The sequence below is a fragment of the Drosophila virilis genome, chromosome X (assembly GCF_030788295.1).
Source record: "Drosophila virilis strain 15010-1051.87 chromosome X, Dvir_AGI_RSII-ME, whole genome shotgun sequence".
Classification (NCBI taxonomy): Eukaryota; Metazoa; Arthropoda; class Insecta; order Diptera; family Drosophilidae; genus Drosophila; species Drosophila virilis.
Genome location: NC_091543.1, coordinates 5,759,604 through 5,779,619, shown reverse-complemented (window position 1 = coordinate 5,779,619; position 20,016 = coordinate 5,759,604). Strand labels below are relative to the sequence as shown.

Genomic DNA, 20,016 nt, shown 5'->3' with positions numbered 1-20,016 from the left:
TACCCTGCAAGTGTGTGAGCACAAGGGGTATAATAATGTGCTACGATTTAAAGGCTATTCTTAAATTTAATTACAATCGAACGACAACAGCAAAAGTCTCTTCTCATTCCATCACAAACGAAAGGGTATCCACGTAACGATTTAAATGCCATTCTTAAGTTTTTAACATTCCATTATAATCGAACAGCAGATTCCATTGCAACAAAGGGTATACAGACAAATTAACGAGTATTCAGGCTGATTTCATGTGGGATGCATATACAAATTTAAATGCTATTCTTAAATTCTGATTTCATTCTAATCGAACAAACTTATTTACGAATCAGCTATGGCAAATGTGAAATGAGCGCAGCTCGTCACCGTTTACAGGGTAACTGTTAGTCGTGCACACTTGATGCATGCCACAGGCCTGCAGAACCTTCTACAATTGACAGAAAAAAAAAAAACAAATGGCAGACAAATCGGACATATATATGTATATATACGATCGGGATAACAGTCAGTTAAAAGCTAGTGGAGCACCTTGTGAAGCCTTGCAGATCCCCGTCCAACCGATCAGTTGGCGAAGATGGTGCCGACGGCAAAGACAATGATCTTGCGCTTGTGATTTGTGGTGAGCGTCTCAAAGTGGTAGCCATTGACGATCTTGGCATCGCTCTTGCCCGCGGCAAAGGAGGGCTGGATCGGGGCCAGATCGATGTTGTAGCAGTTGATCATGAAGATCTCGTTTTTGAGCAGGGCGCACACCTCATAGGGGCTGGCCAGTTTCTCGTTCCAGATGCTGACCGAGCCATAGGCGAGCGTCTCCTTCTGATTCACTTGGGTGGCGTCTTTGGGTGTGCGGAAGGTGTGCATGGTGATGATGCCCGTGGGTCCGTCGCCCAGAAAATTATGGAATATATCGCTGACCAGCATGGGCGTGGCATTCGCTGGCACAGTCTTCGGATTGCCCACAATTGTCTCCGCCTTCAGTTTCTGCAGTTTGGCCACCGAGCGCACATAATTGGGATGATTGGCGATTTGCGGATCGAGCGGCTCCAAGCGCTGGACGACGCGCTCCAGAAACGAATCGCGCACGCTCTCCTGGATGAGCAGCGTGGCCACCGCGTTCTCCGCGAACGGATTGTGCAGCGAGGCCAGCAGATGATGCGTGGCGCTGTTCAGATCGCCATCGTCGAACACCATCATCAGGCAGGGTGAGTTCCACTTGTATAGCACCGGCGAGTGCTGATCCTTTGGCTCGCCGGCGGCACCGTCGTCTTCGGGCGTGGGCAGCTGTTGTAGATGCGGCGTTTGTCAGTGTCAAAGGTTAAACGCGTCTTACCATGCGCATGCACTCACCGTTACTTTGCGCTCCTGGACGCATTCCAGCTTGTGCACCATGCCGTAGGTGATCACTGATGTTGGCATTATGGTAAACTGGGCCGTGTTGCCCGGCTGATCCACTTTCAGATTGTCGGACATCACGCAGAATGAATTTTGCAAAATGGTTCACAATGGAAAATCCAGCAAGAACGGCGATTATCACGTTATCACTGCTTTCGTTATCTCTCTCGCTCTCTCTCTCTCTCTCTCCCTCTCTCGCGGCGTGAGCAGTAATTGAACAAGCGACGGTGTTGCCCAACCGCGTTTTAATTTTAAAATTTAATTCGGATCAATATTTAAAATAAACGTTTAACATGTAATATATAATGTCACAATATGTCGTAAAGTGTCATTTGACAAGAATAGAATTTTGTTGTATTTCAATAAACATGCGCTACAATATTTACAATAATAATAATATAAATTGTTCGATAGCGACAGCGACTCTACAAAAATATCGATACATGTGTTAGCTGTATTGCAGCACTGGTTTTGGCACATGCTGTGCAGCCCTGGCACAGATTACGCCACCGCAACGTTGACGTCGACGCCGACGTCGCTGGGGGGTCCGCTTGTGTTGGACTTGTATTTTTTTTTTTTTCGATTACATATGCTATTCGCCTGCCGCTGCCCCATGCACAGTTCACATTCAGATTCAGATTCGAACTGTAAAGGCTCGAGAGCTGTTCGCGTCGCTCCGTCTGCGTTTCATTTTTTTTTTGTCTCGTACATTTTGAAATTCCCGTTGTTATTTGATTAACTGTGTTGCACTTGTTGTTGCTCTGTTGTATTGTTATTGCTATTATTGGTGTTTACGCCCTGGAAATCTGCAGCTGGCGACATTTGTTCTAAAGCAATAAATAAATAATTGCCAGAGTACTAGTGAAAATACCGTCAAATAGAAGACCAACAAGTGCGCGCTACAATTGCATTTTGCGGATTCTGTGTTCGTGTGCTGTGTGCTGTGTGTGTGTGTGTGTGCATTTATATATAGATAAATTAGTGTGCGTGTTTCGCCTTTGGCAGCGTACGTTCAACCAATTGAAAGTGAATTCGTAAATCAAAATAGAATTTGACAACAACAATAACACGCACACAAACACATAAAAAGGAAAGCAACTTTCTTAAAGTAGAACAATTCAAAATATTTGCACGAAAACAGCTGGCAAAAAACGCAAGCAGCGAAGTCAGCAGAGACAGCGACAGCGACAGCGACGCCTCGATTGTCTTCGTCTTCATCTCCTCCTTCTGGCTGTTGTTGTTGTTGTTTTTTCTTTTGTCAACAGGCAACAGGTGTGTGGGCGGCTGCGCAGCTGCATTGGCAAGAAGAGCTACAAAATGACCGACTTAAATGAACTCATGGGCTCGCAATTTGTGCGCGTCAAGGTAAATACGAGCAGGTGTTAATGGGGGCGTGGGCACAAACGAAGCCGGCCAAGAGCAACAACTCCCGCTCAGACTCACTTATTGGGCTGCCCGCTGGTCTAGTGTTAGATAACACAGCTCAGGTTCGGCTCAGCCGCGCCCAGTCTGGCAGCATTGCCCTCATGCTGCACCGTTCATTAGCGCCTAATGCGGCAGGCGGCAACTGAGACGCGGGCAGCTACAGCGACGCCGGCGGCGGCGGCGGCGGCGGCCAACCGCAAAAGCCATTCGATATGTTTTCAACATTTGCGGCAGCCAATTTGCAACTTCAGCCCGCTGCCGGCGGCGTCGCTGTGGGGCTTCATTTGAGCCGCTTACTCAATAGGCAAACAGCAAATGCAACTTAACGAAACTTTCCATATTCAATAATCGAACTCTTACCACCTGCCCACATACACTGCCACTCCCACCCGCAACCCTCTTTTAATCTCTCACACAGGTCGTTGCCTTTGTGCACTTCTTTTTCTTAACGTGTGCAATGATGGGCAAATGGGGGCATGGCGCATACGAGTTCTACAACTTCCTCTTTATCATTGCCATGTTCTGGACGATACAATGCAAGGAATCCATTGAGGCTGTCCAAACGGTAAGTTCATCAAATATCGAATTAACCCACACTGGCACACACTCCCACACTCGCCCGCTCTCTAACACTGTGCGCCAGTGTGTGGTGTTGCCACACTCTGTGTTTAATCTTCGTAATTCAATTGACGCTGACGCATCAGCCACGCATACAGTGCGTCTTATCAGTAGGCCGCCTGCATTAAAAATGCCCGCTTACTGATAAGGGTTCGCACTACCCCGCGTCCCGTCGCTGCTATTGTGCAATTCACGTACCATCAGCTAACAATTAATTTAAATTTGCTTTGTCGTTTTATTTGCGGCTAGATGATACGACCTTTTGTTTTTTTTTTATTATTTACTTTTTACTTATATGCCAAAACCGGTTCTGTCGAAATCAGAGAATTAAATTAACATATGCACTCGACTTGGTTTCTGTATGTTTATTTCCACGCTCGAAACTATAAATAACAAATGCGCTCACTCACTCGTTGTGCATAACCCTCATGCCTCAGACCTCTAGCTGCGGCGGGGGGTCGTCACCGGCCGCTATACTTTTGTGACCCACTGTTGCAGCAGCGCCATCTGTTGCCTGCCCGCCCAACCTGCTCGCTCCCACTTGGTTATATCTCAGCCAGTGCCAGCATGATGATGAGATGACATTGTTATGCGCTTTAGCCACATTCTTTTTCATATTTTTTTACTAGAAATTATATATAACCCGGCGTTGCTCGGTTGAAAAACGAGGCAAATACACAATCGGTTTAAGTCCCCCGCGCGTCGATGCAGTTTCGTTTACTTTTTCGATTTTCCTTGTGAATAAAAATATTTGAAACAAGAGGTTCTAGTTGGGAGCTCCCGACTTCCAACATCAAATGCATATTTATATATTCTATTTTAGAAGCTATATGTCAAATTTGGGGACTCTAGCTCTTATTATTTACCAAAATTGTCAAAAAAAACAGAATATTTAGCCCAATGAAAAATTAGATCCCATCCATTATGTTGTGTGATTTCTTAAGAATTCCTCAAGAATATTGTTTAAGAAACTGAATACATATTTGTTTACCTTTTCATTGATTAATCATGAGAGAGATCTAATGCAATTTCGAATCGTATTTTCCAAAAGTTCAAGCGATTTGCCAATCATTCATTTAGCTGAATAAATTTTCCAGCAATAAAATGTAGTAAATTTTATGCACTCTTTCTAAAAATACACATGAATTACCCCATTAAAAAGAAGGTCAATTCGAATAGTTTTTCTTTATAATATTTCTGGCATGTATTCATTTCATGCAATGAACGTGCTTTAGCACGAAAGCGTGCACCCAAACGTGCGTTCACTGTAGTTTTCTGGCACCCCAAAGTGTGGCAACCCTGTTCTGGAACTAGAGTTATCTCCGACAACCGATTCCGAATTGTGATTCACGTTACGAAAATAATGGAGCTAAAGATTCAAGATCAAGAATTAGGCGAGGATAAGGCATTTTTAAAAGCAAAGCCACACAGAAAACCACAAACAAATATAATAATAAAACTTAAAAAAAACTTTAATTAATAATACAATTTTAAGCTAAGCATTTCTTCGGCTTGGCCATGTGAGATTATTGCAAAACAGTTCGCGTTGGCCAAAACCACGTGAAGGCACGCTAATTATTTGGTCAGCCCGAAAACATAACGTAATGCCACTTATAAGGCATATGCACTGAGGTTTTTTTGTGGGCGTATATATATTACAAAATATATATGTATAGTTAGTTAGTTAACGCCAGATGCATATCGCTTGACTGGAAGAGTTAACGGCTAGCGAGCAGTTGGCGTGTCCGGTCTGAGCCATCAATTTGAACTTTGACATTACCCAAAATACGAGAACCTAACCGCCCACCGTCCCCCGCCTTCGAGCAGGTGCCCGGCAAAGGCTCGTAATCCTAGGTCGTAACGCACGCGATGCGCAATGCCACGCACGTCTACCAAGAAAGCAAACCCACGAAAACAAGGCAAGCGGCACCGACTGGCAGTTACCCTGTAAACACAAACATCCTTGTGGCATGAGCAGGAAAAGAACTTGCGTACTTATAGTTCGATTTTTAGGTCTCAAATAGATGCATATACCCAAAATCAGGTCTATATGTTGTTACATGACGCATCAATCGGAAGTTATACAAAATGTAAGTCGTAATCTGTCTCTTTCTTCTGCCTGTTACAAACGTTGGCAGCAAACCGTACTACCCGGCTTGTGGCCTAGTTAGCTATGGTTACAGGGTATTGAAAATAAAATACAGTTCCAACGGTCAGTCACATGAAAACGAAAGGTGCCCACACACACACACACACTCCGCCGCCCCCCCGAACAGCCCCTAGGGCCAGGAAGCAAATCCTTTTGTGACTCCTTGGGCCAACAACCATTAGCCACGCCGTTTAATCAGCTCAACTATGCAGTAGCCAAACGTTGACCCAAAAGCACTCCCACAAAAAAAAAAAAAAAAAAAAAACAAAAAGTAAAAGGCCAACTGGGGCATTACGTATTTACGACTCGAATGGCCTTTAGTTGTGCTATACCAAAACTTCGGCTGATCCCCAAAATTTTAACTGATGACAAATTCAACGAATTTTCAAATTTTCTTTGCTTTTAACCAAATGCATTTGAAATGAATGTTTATTCTGGGAATTGTCGAAATATGTTTTTTGCCTCAACAAAGCCTAACGAGTCTTTCTATTAATTCATATTTCTTTCTTTTAATCCCAAAGGTAGGCTATGAAAATTTATAGAAATAATATACAATTCAAGCTTTGTTGAGCTTTAGGCTTCAATTATTGCGCAGCTATGGCCTTTCCAAATGTTAATGTTAACAAAACAGAAAAATTTAACGAGTAACGAGTGAAGCTACTCGTTGCTTACAACGAATCATGGGCAAAACTATAAACTGCCTCCCAAATTGTTGCTGTAATAAGCAGCGAGACAAGTGAAATGAATAACGAGTGTGACTAATCGTTGTTGAAGAGCTGCAAATCAGGGAATTGTGTTAAAAATGGGAATTGTAATAGCCTTTATCGAAACTTTGTTTCAATTACTGTGCAGCCTTAGAAAGAGCGAGAGAAAGGTAACGAGTAACGAGTATAACTGTTTGCTGCGCACGGCGAATGTAATTCGAAAGTGCAAAGTGAAATATGTTTTGTCAATATCCTTGTATCAATTAAATAGTAGTCTTATTGTTGTTTTGAGGAAGAGCGAGAGAAATGTGACGAGTAACGAGCGTAGCTACTCGTTTTTCACAGTATTTTAAGGGTCGAAAGTGCAAAGTGGACTAGCTTAAGTTCTTGAGAAAAACTGCAAAATTGAGCATAATAAAAAAGCACACACCTTGAACGGGCCAAAAGGTGTGTCCAGCGTGTGTGCGTGCTCGGCTAGTTAAAGTTCAAGCGTTCAAGGTGAATGCAATTTAATTTGACTTGCCCGTGACCTATGGCAAGGCAGTTCCGACCTTATCAACAAGCTGATCATTATATTCATTGGCTAGCCTAACATTGTCATGTATATATTTTCTGCATTTTCCAGGCGCTTGTGATCAATGTCTGTAGCATATTCTTTGATCTAGTCAGCACTATCGTTAATTTCGACTACATGAGTGAGTACACATACCCAGCATGGCTTGGCCAGAGTTCATCTCAATATTGAACTGTACAGCTAGTCGTTAAATGTATCTAATGTAATTTCCCTCTTACAGATGGCTGGGCCATTGCGTTCTGTATCATCAATATGGTGCTGCGTCCGGTTAGCGTTGCCCTGCTCTATCGGGAGTTCAATACGCGTGGCGGCAGCCTGCAGACCGGCTCCGTGTTTCCTACCAATCAGCAGCGCAGCTATCAGGACATTGATCGTCCCACGCAGCCGACACCAACCAATTCGCAGCCGGGTCCCAATGTGGCCAGCATTTTCTAAGTGTGTGCGCAAATAATAATGATATCAACAGCACTCACACCCTACCCAGTACCAAGGGATGTCCAACGGGAGACCATATAGAAACTGCTTAATAACTCCGCATGTGGAATCCAAATTGAACGTGTTTAAGTGTTGAGGAAACAACAACAGCAAAAAAAAAAAAAAAAAAAAATAAGTGGAAAGCAAATTTTTTTTTTTTTTGTTATATTCTAGCGTTAAGATCAAAAGAAAAGCGAAAAAATTGTGTAGTCAATGAAGCTAGAAAACAGATTTTTTTTTATGTAGCCATTATTTCAGCTATAAACCATAAAGACAAATTGTAACCATTAACGTATATATATATATATATATATAGATATATTTATATATGTCTATATATATGTGTATATATATATATTGATATGTATTTATAACAAGCGCGCAGCATTTGCTGCCTTATGCATAATATATATAAGAATATAACGCCTACTACTACTAAACTATGTAAACCTAACATCATGCAAACAAACACATATACACACGCACGTAGCTATATATATGAAAATATATATACATATATATATATGGATGTGTGTATTTAATAAACTGGGCGTTCGATACGTATTTGTCCATCTAGAAGTGTTACTGTCCGTCATTCGCTGCATTTGCGAACACCTTCGTATAGCTAAGTGGTTCAATAAATAATTCAAGTAGCGCCCAACTTTTATGTACAAGCCCCAAACGTACAAAACTTAGACAACAGCAACAAAAAAAAAAAAAATATATATATATATATATATAATATATAAGACACACACAGTAAAGCCGCCCCGAGCCGCTCTTAGAAACCCTCCTTGGCCGCACGGAACTTGTATTGATTGCTTCGCCCATCCAGGCAGGGCACCTGCACCAGGTTGAAGTAAATGGAGCCCATCAGCTGGGAGGCCGACGTGTTGGTCATCTTCAGGCACGAGAACAGCATGTCATCGCAAATGCAGTGCGATCTATAGTTGATTGAAAGCAATGCAAATAAGTCAGGCATCTCTTTTTGGGCATACTCGTTCATTACTTACTTGGTGTACAGCGAGTCGTTCATTAGTTCGTATTTGTTTTGATAGGCGCGTATCTTGATGGGGCACAGATCGTGCTGGCGACAGCAGCGGTCCATGGCCATCTCGCTGCCCAGATCGCTGTACGTTTCGGCAATATCTCCCGTGCCACACCATTTGGTGCCTGTTTCGAAAGAGAGCGAGAGATTTTAATAAGCGAGTAGGGCATTTGGCGAGTGAACAAGCTAAGCAAAGCGCTGATAAGCTAAAGAGATGTTGAAATAGCAATTGGTAGGCTAACGAGTTGCCTTACTTATTAGTTTTAAAAGCAACGAGTTGACAAACTAGCGAGCTGGCGAACTAACGAATGGACAAACTAGCGAGTCAGCCAATCATTATATATAGAAATTATAGAAACAGCAAGGTAAGGCGCTGCCTTAACAACGAGCTAGTTATCCAGCGAGTTGAAGAATCTTTTAGTGGATAAGCTGACGAGTAGACGAACAAGCAAGTTGTTACAAACTAACAAGTTGGTTAGCCCAATTGCAAAACTAACGAGTAGTTAAACTAGTGAGTGAGCGAAATACAACTAACGAGTTGCTAGACTAGCACTCGCTAGTTAGACTGACTATATGCTCAAACCGTGAGCTAAACTGGCGAGTTGTTCAAGTTGTTAGTGTACGACTTCTTGTTCAAATCGTTACAAAAAGGTAGAGTAATCTAGTGCAACTTACCTGGTATAATGCCGCTTAGCAGCGAGAAGGGGCTGCGCGGAAAGATATTCGCTGCCAACTTGAGCGAAACACCATCCTGATTAGCTGAGCCGCCCAAACTGTCGTTGCCCGCACCGCTGGCCTCTGACTCGCTTGTGCCGCTGCTGCGTTCCGAGCCCTCATTGCTGGACTTGTATCTGAGCTTAGACGCATAGCTGAGCTTGTCGACGTGCTCGCATTGATCCATCAGCTTGAGCATTTCCTCGAATTTGATTTCCAGAGGTCGATTGTATTTGGCGAGGCCATTGAGCAGCATTTTGCCTTCCTTGTCGTTGCTGTAAAAGGACAAAGAGTACGTATGTAATAGGTAACGAGTGTAAAGAGTAGGGAAATTAATAAGTAACATGTTTAACGAGTGCATTGTGTAGCGAGTAACGAGTGTAATGAGTAGCAAGTGTGACAAGCGAATAAGTAACTAGTTCAAAGCGTAGCGAGTAACGAGCTTAATGAATATCAAGTAACGAGTGTAATGATAACGAGTAACGAGTGTAGCTACTCGTTAGTTTGCTTCCGATAATACTCACTAAATTTCAATCAGCTCACAGCCGAGAAGCAGCTTCTGTGGACCCAGCTCCGTGACGGCAATGGTCTGATCGTGATAGTATATCATGATCAGCGAATCGTTGCTAATGCGTTTCCCGCTGCAAGAGAGAGAGAGAGAGAGAGAGTGGAGGAGGGAGAGGGAGAGTTGAGTTAGATGCGTAATGCGATTTATGTGCACGCATTTATGGGCACATGGCCAGCCGAGAGGCATTACAATTATGGATGCGACGTGACGTCCATGACAATGGCCAGAGCTGGTGAAACTATCGGCCTGGCCAATAGGCGGAACGCCGGCTGTTTACTAATCCCACCGATTGTTGGCATGGACTCACCTGTAGGTTTTCATTTGACGCAGGCTGCGCTGCTCGATGATCTGCTGCGTAAAGGACTGAAAGGAGGGAAAGCCTTGCAGTCCGTGCGGCAGGCTGAACGACAACGTGGGCTTGGCCAGCGCCACCGAGGAGCTCAGATAGCCGAGCAGGGCGCAGAACAGCATCGAGGCGAACAGCTGGAGTCGCCAGCTCATCTCGAAGTTGTGTCGCATTTTGATTCAGTTATTTTCTCAATCTTTGCTTATATTCAAACTCAATTGCTACAAACTGTCGAACTGTCCGGCTGATCAGCTATGCCAAGCGGCATTCCATCCAATAAGTCTTCCGGTTGTCTGCCGATCAGCAGCAGCAGCAGGCTGCGTAGCACACGCCTTTCAATGCTCGAACTTTTGATACACTATACGAACATTTCGTTAATATGCCATTGTTGTTCTTCCCACTGCGCGGCGTCTAGTGACTGGCAGCTGGCGTCTGTTTGGCCAAGTTCGCGGCCAGCATTTGGTAGCATATATTTTATTTATTGCTGAGAATTTCCGGAGGCCCGACCCAAGCAGCTGAACGCATTCACAGACCAATCGCAACGTTCTCATAGTGTACAACGATTTCTGGGTATGGCCAATACCCCCAACCCACCCCACACACACACACACCTCCCCCCACCCCCCATACCGCAGGCTTTGCTCGGTTCACGTGCGCTAAAAAACGCGACGTGGCGTTGACTGAACTCTCTTATTATTTGCCACATCATCTAATTATCCTGTCCAAAGGCAATCAGTTGTCATTTCGATAGCGTGTTCTTTTAATTTTTAAGTCAACACACACACACACACACATAATTGTGCAATACATTACGTATACGCAATGTGATTCAATATGCAACAAATTATTGCAGCGAATTGCACATTTATGATAATCGCCAGGTACTAATTGTTAAGCTATAGCATTTATACAATTATTCGTTCGAAGATAATTGCAAATTACTTCCAACTAAAAATCAAATTAAAACAAATTAGAAGCTTACGCAAGGCCTAAAGAAGGTGAACAACCTGTATTGCATTTTCTGCTAGTAAAGTGAAATGAAACAAATGCATATAGAAAAATTCTAATCATAATGGACAAAGGATTCAAGGATGTAGTTCAAAATTTGAAGGATTAGAAAGAGGCTGTGTTCTCCTTGGATTTGAAATGGCGAGCTGGAGGGAGGTGGAAGCTATGTTTCCCTAGAAAACCCAAGGGGTCTATCTAGAACTTCAAGTGTCAAGAGTTACCTTGGGAACAAGTTACAAGCCGCATGTAATGTCTAAAGTTCCAGATATATTGGTTAGACAAACTTTTACAAGGCTTATTTCTAATTGAGAGATTGGAAATAGTTAGGTTAGGTTGAATTAGTTTCATACTGGGTCAAATATATATATGGAAATGGAATAGTTTGATACAGAGCCAAGCCCAAAGACTTATGATCTCACGAGAAAACATATTCAACTAGTTAGTCTAGCAAATATATTTAAACAAGTTAAGGGTTCCATTCTATTCGATAAAGCTGCGATTATACGAGAAACCCTCGTAAGTAACATCGAGAACAAATTGTAAGCGAAAGCTGAGCCGAATTAATTGTCATCTGGTTGAATAAACTATAATGAATATGCATTTAAAAAACTGTTCCACAACCTTGATGCAACAAAGCGATATCGAAATAAGTTGAAGACCATTCCGTAACCGTGACTGGCTTCGCGGATAGACAAAAGAGAATCGAGCACAATATATTTGAGTTGAGAACATTTCAGCCTGACCTTGACTTCGTAGTCTGAACCGAATGACTCAGTTTTATAGCGCTATTTAAGCGCTTGATTTATGCTTTAATTATATTAAGAGCTATTAATGGTCGAGTCCAGATGGCGCGACTACGAGTTGCCCTCTAGTCCTTCACCCTGACAATGGGCTGCATATAGGATAAACTTTGGATACTTGAAAGAGAAGCCACATCCCAAATTTGCAGGCGTTAGCTCTTATAGATCCCGAGTTCCTACAGACTGTTTGGGGCATTAGACGAATATATTTGGATAATATTGAGGAAAGGTAAGGGGCATCAATATATTCATTTGATTTGCCGTCTCCTTCTAACTTTAAGTCTCTCTCCTCTGTCTAATTATAATATTCCAAATAAATCTCTCAGTTCTTAAGTTATTTCAAATAAAATTCAATGTATATCGCAATGAAATCCCATATTGTATAACTTTTAGAGAAAGCGTTTCCTTGGGAGCTGAAAAATGTTTTGTTTCCACAAGAATTCCCATTTAAATCCAAAGTAGAAGGGTATTCAATTGTCGGCTTGCGGCAGATACGCGTTCTTTTTGCGTTTATCTTTATCGAACTGCTCTTCGTCTGGCCAGCCTTTTTTTTTTAGTTTTTGTCTGTTTTCAGTTCGTCGAATGTGAAACACTTTTCAATTCCCGTTAATAAACTTTTTACACTTGGAGTGGAGCTCAAGGAGGCGGAGGCGGAGGCGGAGATGGAGGTTGAGGAGGAGGAGCCGGAATTGTCCACACGCACGAAACATGCTAATCACAACATTTTTTATTTGTATTTTTTGTTGCCCCCGAAAATCAAACAAAAAAACAGAGAACATCTACGGCAAGCCGACTATTTAATGCTCTGCCAGAAATGTGACCAAGAAGAGAGATTTATTTACGATCAATCAGATTTGAGACGTTTCGCCAGATAAGTCGGGATAAGAGTGAGTAATCTGGGATAATAAGAAAAATGTATCAACCGATTCTTTTAATAAAGTTATATTATAGAAATCGAATATCTGAAGAAACAAAAAGCATTTAAAGTATTTTGCTTATAGAACAGTAATCCGATCTTGTTAAGATATTGAAACTCGTAAACGGCAAACTTTGACCAATTATTCCTATGTCAGCTAGATATATTATAATTGTCAGATCTTGATTAGATATTGCAGACATATAAGAAGTATGTCGAATCTGAGATATCTGGAAAGAACTTGATTTTGCAACGATTATTGCATATGATATAGTTATCCGATTCTATATCTGATCTCTACATATATGCCGGATGTTACAGAAAAACGGATCTATAAAAATTCTTTAAAACTGCGCTTGGCTTACAAACGGACGGACAAAGCAATATCGGTTCGACTCTTAATGCCGATCAAGCACGTATATATATATATATATAGCCGATTTCAGACTATCTCTCCATGTGTGGCACACCTCATGATGGGATTACAATACCCTCTCCAAGTGTATCGAAAAGCTGATTATCATGCGTACCAAGAAAATAACTATATATAAAAAGTATATATGCATGTATAAATATATAGAGTTATAGATATATATATATATAGTATATATGTTACACATAATATATTGCATTGTTTACTTTTTATGGATTTTTTTTTCGTGTGTTTCTTCTATTTTTTCTGTTTTTTTTTTATTTTCTGCTCGGTTTTGGCCAAGGCCCGCAACACGAAAGTTTACGCAAGCGGACAATGGTCAAGTGGACAATGGGGTTAGATGGAGACAGATCGGGAGAGAGTGGGAGGGGGGGGGGCGCTCCCAAAGTGAAAGTGCTGCTCATTGTTGATGTTGTTGTTGTTGTTGTTGACTTTTGGGTGATTTTTGCGCGATTTCAATTTAAACTGTGAACCAACATGCAACGTGACGGCGCCAAAAATCCGGCGATGACAAATCTTCATCTGGCAGTTGGCAATGGAAACTTGTTTCACGCATCAGCCCCTCCCCCCTACACACACGCACACGCATGCAAATTGGTGCCACTTAAAGTGTTGGTCAAGCCCAGTTATCCAACACTTGACACCTCAAACACTGGCTAATTGAATGACAGCCAACACAAAATATGGCTAAAAGAGTTGTCTAGTTTAAAGCTAAAATGCCTTTAAGACTTATTTCTATATATAAAACTGTTTGTCCTCACTGACTGATTGATTGATTGATTGACTGATTGATTGGTCTGGCTGAGGGACTGACTGACTGACTGACGGACGGACTCACTGACTGACTGACGGACTGACGGAGTGACTCACTGACTGACTGACTGACTGACTGATTGACTGATTGACTGATTGACTGACGGACTGACTGACGGACTGACTGACTGACTGACAGACTGATTGACTGCCTGACTGACGGACTGACTGACTGATTGACTGACTGACTGACTGACTGACTGATTGACTGACTGACTGACGGACTGACTGACTGACTGATTGACTGACTGACTGACGGACTGACTGACAGACTGACAGACTGACAGACTGACGGACTGACTGACTGACTGACTGACTGACTGACAGACTGATTGACTGCCTGACTGACGGACTGACTGACTGACTGACTGACTGACAGACTGACAGACTGACGGACTGACTGACTAACTGACTGACTGACTGATTGACGGACTGACTGACAGATTGACGGACCGACTGACAGACTGATTGACTGACGGACTGACTGACTGACTGTAATGTCAGTAGTTACCATGTGTGTTGAAGGTGCTCGTTAGGACGGGATTTCGACAAGTTCAACCCGCTTCTCACTAGCGAAAAACAAATAAATACATGCATACACACACACACAAACAAATATATATATATATATATGTACAAAACTTTTGTGCTTTGTTTCAGCTCAAGCTGAAATTTAATTTTCCATGTCTCCGAATGGGAATAAACTTGCATGAGTTTAATTCCTCGCAGATCGGGACGACTTGGGAATATGAAGCACAGCTGAGAATAGATGGAAAGCAAAAGTCTTGCCCGAGCTGAGATCGCATTCCCTTTCTACAGATTGTCGCAGAGCCCTAACAAGCTTTAATTAATAGCCGAACCCTAACCAGCTTTATAGCCTAGGCCAATCGAATCTAATTACTAATTACTAACTAAGTTTTCTGATCTCATTCGTTAACCGGATGCACTTTCCAACTGATGCGATCAAACTGACCGAATTTAAGATCAGCTAGTCATGATCTCGACACCATAATTAAAAAAAAAAAAAAAATAGAAAATAAAACAGCAGGAAAAAAACCAACACAATAACTCGTTTTGACCCGGGCTAAAGCCGCAGCAAATATAAAAAACAATAACAGTTCATAGTTGAGCGCTTTCCGCTGTGTTTCCTGCTCAGAACTATACGATCTATGCGAATCTCGTTTCCGTCTCATCCGAAAAACAACAACAACATCAGCAGGAAATGGCTGAGACACAATGGAACCAAGCCCAAAAACGAAATCTAAGTTTTAAAGTTGTTGCCAAAATCGCATGCAAATCGCCAAATTTAGTGCAATATCATTTTTGGGAATGTGAACTGAACGCGAACTGAAAATAGAGTGAGAAATTCAAACTGATGGACTGGAAGATGCCCTGTACTCTGACGGAATAACTAATAGGTTTAGTATGCAAGTTTTTAAAGCTGTAAGCCTGTAGCTATTAATGAGATAATCGGAATATGTTTCAGTTAATGCTAGCTTTAAAATCGTAGCCATTTTTGTGCCTCCAGCTCTTGCAGTCCCCGAGTTCAGCTAGATTAGCTGATGGTTGACCTCAGAGTACTGAGAACTTACGACAGTTAGAAAACCCAAATTTGTGTCTTTGCACTTGTCTATTGTTGTAGTTCAATGTTATAAGTGACTAGATTTATAAATACATAAATGTTATATGAAAAATATGATGGTAATTATATAGAAAATGGAACTCTCAAACTTTGCAACTGTGCAGAAATGAGAGTCAATTGTATGCAAATATTTATTTAAATATCAATCTATATAAACAAATAAATATTTATGAATAAAAATAAATGTATATCAAAAAACACATAATTCAAAAACTGGACTTTATGCGTCAAGAAATGGGAAATAGCGCATGCCCCCTAGCTCATCAGGCACGCTATTTTAACCCATTTACAGGGTATAACAGCGAAAGATATAACTAAGAAAAACGCAACTTGGTCAACTTGAACTTGGCTAAGTTTATTTCTCTTTCTTTAGGGGGCCTTAAGTCTCGCATGTGGGGTTCAAAAGTGCAAAGCTTTGCATAAGCCGCGAGCCATCAATAAAAAACAACAACAACAGCAACTACAACAACAACAACAACAACAACATGAACTGCAAACACGTTATCTTGGCATAGGTCAGTGAAGCATGAGCTAAACAAAAGCCAAGCAAAACTCGGCCGTGGGCGAAATTCGTTGACGTTTCGTTGTTGACCCGCTAAAGTTGTTGCCTGTCTTTCAAGTTGTCGTCGTCGTCGTTGTTGTTGTTGTTGTTGTTGTTGTTGCTGCAGTAAAAGTGGCAGCTGCAGATGCGCCAACAGCAACAACAATTGCCAACTCTCAACTGGTTTGCAAGTTCGCGGTTTTAACTTTCACATTGGGCGCACGCTTAATTGTGGGCTTTAATCTCGGTTAATTTGCTCCAGTTTTGTTTTTCATTTAGTAGAAGAAAAATAAAAATAGAGACATGAAACTAAAACTAAAACTTAAGCACACACATCACAGTCGACACGAATCGCCGATTAAAGCGATGCTCGATCATGGAGTTGTTCGTGCTGTGCGGCGGCATGTTCATATTTCCAGAAGTTACCAATGCGCATTGGCTATAAAATTCGCTCCACTCGTTCAAATTGACTCGGTGTTGTTGTTGTTGTTGCTCTGTCGCTGCGTGTGAAAATGTTTAGCAAGAGCGCGTTTCAAGAATTTGGTGTCATCGAAATCGAAACTTGAACACGCTGCAATCATCAGTTAGTCTCTGTATGAGCATCTCTGGCTAACGAGTGAGAGTCAACTCGTTAGACTTGACACTCGTTACTGGTTACTCGTTATTTTCAGACATATAAGTGCACTGGTTATTGCATTGGTTAGGCATACATATTGCAGTTACTCGTTCGGCCAACGCAAGCAACGAGTACCTACTCGTTAGGCTTGGTACTCGTTGAATTGCTTAATTTTCCAGTCTTCTAGTTATATGTCAGTTACTACACGGATATAACTAACAAATTAAATGATTTATGCGGCAGTCCTTTTCAATCTAAATAAATAACGAGTGCCTAATCGTTAAGCTTAATACTCGTTGTTTTCACATATTATTCTATCGTTAGATTTTGTAGTTTTCTCATTATATTTTGTAGTTAAAAGACAAATATAGCTCGTAAGCTAGCAAATTGAACAACCACTCATGCGGCAAATCCTCTCACTTTAAATAAATAACATACTCGTTAAGCTTGTTACTCGTTGCAAACACTCGTCATTCAATTGCTAAATTTTGCAGATATTTACTTTTTTTTTTGTCTACCAACTGTGACCATAAATTCTGTGATTGAAAAAAGGTGAGCGAGTAATTGCTCAACCATGTACTCGTTATGGGCACTCGTCATTCGATTGTCGAACTCGTCAGCCTTCTGTTAGTTGTAAGTTAAAGTTCTTTTGCGAAAAGAGTAATTGCTCATTAGATTTTTCACTTATTGCTATCACTCGTCGAGCTTAATGTGCTTTGTGGCTCGATATTAAATAAAAAATATGCATTAAAAGTCATTAAAGAAACAAAAGGCCAAGCGTTAATTGCAGAACTCATTGTTACCGCTCACAACTTATGGCTTGAACCAGTGACTCGCTCCTTTTGATACCCTTACAGATAATCAGATCAGTAGCAGCCGCGTCTGTATTGTAAAAGCATCATGTGAAATCGTATGATTGCATTATGCTTGTGAAGGGTATTTAATTTTTCATAGCCGGACAATAACTCTCATTTCTTGTTTGGCCTTCAAATATGTTAGTTTATGCGAACCAACTGCTAGTTAAATAAAAACTAGTGTCATTAATTTGAAACTCGCTACTCACGCAGACTTTTAACCTTTACACTAAACTTTTCAATTAGGCTACACGTTCGAGTAAGTCGCATAAAACTTAAGCGGAGTTCGAGTTAAATGAGTGGGGTTAAGATTCAACAAGTTTATAGTTTTACTCTGTACGCAGTGTCAATAAAGGTGTATTGGTTCGCATGCAATTTTAGGTGGAACTCTTTTCAGCAATTAGGGGAGGAAAAATTCGTATGCAAATCAATGTAATTCTTATGTGCTAGAGTTTCCAAATTACAGTTGGAAATGCACTGCCTCGGGGTGACAGTTTTAAAGCTACTGGCTGCAATTTTAGATGCGCTCTAATGCCTTTTTACTATGCACATCGTCGAATGCATCAATAACTTATACAGTTTGGGAGTCACAGTTTGAAATGCGCTGCTTTGGGCTAACAGTTTGATGGTCACTAGCCTCAATTGAGACAGTTTCTAGCTACCTTTTTTACACAAAACACAGCCGACTGCATTACCTTTGCGATTTCAAGAACTGCTACAGTTTCAAGTTCACTTGGGAAAACAGTTTGAGAGTCACTAGCCACAATATAAACTGCATTCAGATGCTTCTGATTGCTAAGTTTCCCTTCCTGCAGTTTGAAAGTCACAGTTGGAAGTTCATTGTGTTTGATTAACAGTTTTACAGTCTCCAGCTGCAATTTTTGGCCGTACTTCGTTGCATTTCTTCCACTATAAACAGGGTATTGCGAAGTCGGTTGCAACCGTTTTGAGATTTTAATAACTTATTTATCGCACTATTTGGCTCGATTTATGCAGCTACCCGATTCAAAGGCACAGCTCTGAAACAATAGCCGTACCGCTGTTGAGGTAGGGTACTTAATGCGCCTGCCTGGCTGCACTTCGCACAGAGTCGCTAATCATGGGCATGGGAATTGGGGAATTGGGAATGATGCTGATGCTGATGTTAATGTTGATGATAACTGGTTGTGCACAGTTCGTGATAAACAATAAATAATGTTGGGACATAATGATGGGGCTTGTTGCAGCTGCCACATGCGATGCAGTTGACAAATGCGGCTTGCGGCATTCCCATAACCATTCCCAGACGATTGTCTCTCCTTTTTCTGTTCGCTGTTGACATGTCGACGCGCGCGCGCGCGTGTGTGTGTGTGTGTGTGTGTGTGTGTGTGTGTGTGCCAGTTTCACAAGCGTTTTGGGTGAAACTCGGCCAGTTGAGGCCGTGTGGGCCCATAAGAGCTGCAGCACTTTGGCCATAATCAATGTATCTGCATCTGTATCTCAGCTATGGGCCGGGCCAAGCGCTGGCCGCCACTTGGCCGCAGCAAGAAGAAGAACAACAACACGCGCTTTAAGAACCAGTCTCAATTATAAATAATTATTTGCCATTACGTTTGCCAAGCGGCAGCTTTTAGTTTTGGTCAGTTTCACTTTTAAAAAACACACAAAAAATAACCACAACAACTATCAAGACCGAAAATCACGTTAATATTCAATACGCATGCGCGCTCTGCTTAAGCTCAACGAAATGCACGAACCGTACGCAGCCGCCCACAGACAGCAACTGATCGATGCAGCCTCAAGCGGCGGCAGGCGAAGCTGTTGAGCCATTGCCAAAGCCGAAGTCGAAGCCGAAGTTTGAGCGAAGCCGACGATCGACGAACGACGGCCACGAAGACGTAAATGTGTCAAAAGCAAAAGCTGCGCTTCAATGGCAGCGAACGCCGCCGCGCAGCCTGCCAACAACAAGTGCTGCATGTTTTTGGCAGCTTTGCATTTGTGTGCGTGCGTGTGGGCGGCCTGCAGTGCTATTGAAAAGCTACCGAATGAACGGCTGCAACGTCGACGTCGACGTCAACGTCAACCTTTACGCTGCTTTATCGCCCAAGTGAAAACACTTAAAAACAACTTTTACAATGTCGCAGCTGCTGTCGCTGTCGCTGCCGACGCCGATGCCAAAGAAAAGTGACAGTGGGCCAAATGAATAACAATTAAAAATGGGCTCTAACTACTTGGCCCACACAGACAAAAGACAACAAAGCTCTGATCGTATAGAAGAGGTGCCATAAAAAAAAAAAACAAACATATAAATAACATTTACGAGTGCTTTGCTTAAATCTAAACTTTTCATTCAAGCTGGGATTTCTTGAAGTGGCTTTTTTTTATGCTACTTCGCATAGACAAAGCGA

General features: G+C 41.9%; 3 protein-coding genes across 3 annotated transcripts; 1 reads left to right on the top strand and 2 right to left on the bottom strand.

Annotated features, from left to right (window-relative positions):
- Positions 1-450: 450 nt before the first annotated feature.
- On the bottom strand, positions 451-1,678 carry LOC6633501 (uncharacterized). Its single transcript, XM_002056789.4, has 2 exons — positions 1,342-1,678; positions 451-1,275 (listed from the first exon to the last, which is right to left on the bottom strand). The coding sequence occupies exons 1-2, from the start codon at positions 1,462-1,464 to the stop codon at positions 556-558; spliced, it is 843 nt and encodes a 280-aa protein (XP_002056825.1). The 5' UTR covers positions 1,465-1,678; the 3' UTR covers positions 451-555.
- Positions 1,679-1,989: 311 nt separating this feature from the next.
- LOC6633500 (type-1 angiotensin II receptor-associated protein) lies at positions 1,990-7,466 on the top strand. The gene is made up of 4 exons (XM_002056788.4): positions 1,990-2,751; positions 3,230-3,376; positions 6,908-6,977; positions 7,077-7,466. Exons 1-4 carry the CDS (start codon positions 2,704-2,706, stop codon positions 7,289-7,291), a joined length of 480 nt encoding a protein of 159 aa, XP_002056824.1. The 5' UTR covers positions 1,990-2,703; the 3' UTR covers positions 7,292-7,466.
- A 385-nt stretch (positions 7,467-7,851) lies between these two features.
- LOC6633499 (uncharacterized) lies at positions 7,852-19,393 on the bottom strand. The gene is made up of 6 exons (XM_015170080.3): positions 19,220-19,393; positions 9,968-10,364; positions 9,617-9,733; positions 9,054-9,367; positions 8,344-8,503; positions 7,852-8,274 (listed from the first exon to the last, which is right to left on the bottom strand). Exons 2-6 carry the CDS (start codon positions 10,177-10,179, stop codon positions 8,112-8,114), a joined length of 966 nt encoding a protein of 321 aa, XP_015025566.1. The 5' UTR covers positions 10,180-10,364; positions 19,220-19,393; the 3' UTR covers positions 7,852-8,111.
- Positions 19,394-20,016: the final 623 nt, after the last annotated feature.